This window comes from Hyaena hyaena, unplaced genomic scaffold, assembly GCF_003009895.1.
Source record: "Hyaena hyaena isolate Hyena2069 unplaced genomic scaffold, ASM300989v1 scaffold_2127, whole genome shotgun sequence".
NCBI lineage: Eukaryota > Metazoa > Chordata > Mammalia > Carnivora > Hyaenidae > Hyaena > Hyaena hyaena.
In genome coordinates, this window is record NW_024082739.1 from 42121 (window position 1) to 44305 (window position 2185).

Below are 2185 nucleotides of genomic sequence, written 5' to 3' on the forward strand. Positions count from 1 at the left end.
AAGACTTTTACAAATTTTGGGAATTATAAAGGAGAGTCTCATTTTCCCCCTTTGTTTGTTTGTTGCCTTTAAACAAGTGTAGACCATGAATCAAGAAAATTCAGTTACATTTGCAAGGTTCCCTATTTTCTTACAACACTATGCACAGCTCTATTTCTGCCTTTCAGTCTTTCATTGGCAATTCTGATGCCAACATACCTAGAGCAGACACATCAGTATGTGTTCACATTATTTAGATTGATGCCATCATTGTCGTAAGGATATACCTACATCATAGTAGAACTGATTTTTGTGGGGCGAAGTAGGTGGAGGACTCCTTGGCGAATCTGTTTGGTCTTCACACTATAGATGATTGGGTTGAGCACAGGTGGAACCAGTAAGTAGATGTGAGCCATGAAGATATGGATCAGTGGGGAGGAATGTTTGGCAAAACGATGAACAATAGATAGCCCCATCATAGGCACATATAGGATGAGTACAACACAGATGTGGGATGCACAGGTGTTGAGAGCCTTAAGCCGTCCCTCACGGGATGCAATTTTTAATATAGAGTGAAGGATGTACACATAAGACACAAAAATACCCAGAGAGTCCATTCCCCACAGCACAATGACCAAAAGCAACCCATAAATAACATTAAACATGGTGTCAGCACAGGCAAGGCGGATCATATCCTGGTGCAGACAATATGAATGAGAAAGGAAGTGGGAGTGGCAGAAAGGAAAGAAGGCCAGCCGGGCCAGAAGTGGAGTCATGGCACAGGCACTCCTAAGCAGGGCTGCAATTCCAATTTTCATGATAAGTCTTGGGGTGAGAATGGTAGCATATCGTAGAGGGTGGCAGATAGCCACGTAGCGGTCAAAGGCCATGGCCAAGAGCACAGACGATTCTGTGAAGGAGAAAGTGTGAATGAAAAACATTTGGACCACACAGATGTTGAACTGGATTTCCCTGGAAATGGACCACAGTACCCTGAAGAGTGATATCATTGTGGGCATGGACATGCCCATGTCACTGAAGGAAAGCATGGCTAGAAAGTAGTACATGGGCTGATGGAGCCTGGGGTCTGTCCGAACAATATGCAGGATGGTGCAGTTACCCATGATCCCAACAAGGTAGAGGAGACAGAATGGAATGGATATCCAGTGGTGAAATTCCTCATAGCCAGGGATACCTGAGAGATAGAATGTAGAGGACAGGGTATTACTGGAGTTTAAGGTTGCCATAGAGCTCGCTGTTAAATCACCTTCCAATTTCAGGATCACACTCCACTGGAGAGGGACAAGCCCGGCATCTGAGTCAAAACAAAACAATGAAATTTCAGTACTTTCCTGTAAGCACTCTTAAATTCCTCCCCAAATCTGTGCTTTTTCTTTCTATATTTCACTGCTGAGTATTGTCAGTTAAGTAAAATGTCTTTTTCATAAGCACACGGAGCTTCCCTCCTGCCTCTCAGACGCAGGCTCATTGACATTCTCTCAAAATATGAATAATCTTCTTCTAAAGACACAACCCAGACCAGTACACACACAACTTCGTCCAGATTGCATTCTTTGTTTTATAATTTGTCTCCAAAATTTTCTTGCCAAATGCTACTGATCTTTTGTAAAAATGTTTATTTATTTTTTTTGGGAGAGAGAGAGAGAGAGACAGAGAGGGGAGGAGCAGAGAGAGAGGGAGGGAGAGAGAATCCAAAGAAACTCCTCGCTATCAGTCCAGAACCCAGCATGGGGCCTGATCCCAAGAACTCAAAGATGATGGCCTGAGCCTAAATCAAGATTTGGATGCTTAACTGACTGAGCCACCCAAGAGTCCCAAGGTTACTGACCTTAACATTAGTTCTATTTTTTAATGATTCCTGCTGTGATTTACACAAAATGCATTTTTCTGCCTAAGCTTCTGAGCTTTTTCAATAATACTAGACCACCATGTGTAGTATCTTTATAGAATTCAGTCAAGTATGGGTCAGCAATACTTATTACCATGATCAGGTCTTACAAATATACCCACAGTTAAACCACATACAATTGAAGCCACAGACTTGGTCTGAGACTAGCAATCCCAGGAACTAAACATGGGTTAAAATAGTCTTAATTAAAACAATCTTGAATTTTAAAAATTATAATAATGAACTATGTAGTTTTAAATGTAAAATTCTTATTGTAATAAAATATATACTTTAAGC

At 41.3% G+C, this 2185-nt stretch overlaps 1 protein-coding gene across 1 annotated transcript; it reads right to left on the reverse strand.

Moving 5' to 3' along the window:
• Positions 1 to 266: 266 nt before the first annotated feature.
• LOC120227220 (olfactory receptor 51L1-like) lies at positions 267 to 1226 on the reverse strand. Its single transcript, XM_039225376.1, has one exon. It carries the CDS (start codon positions 1224 to 1226, stop codon positions 267 to 269), a length of 960 nt encoding a protein of 319 aa, XP_039081307.1.
• Positions 1227 to 2185: the final 959 nt, after the last annotated feature.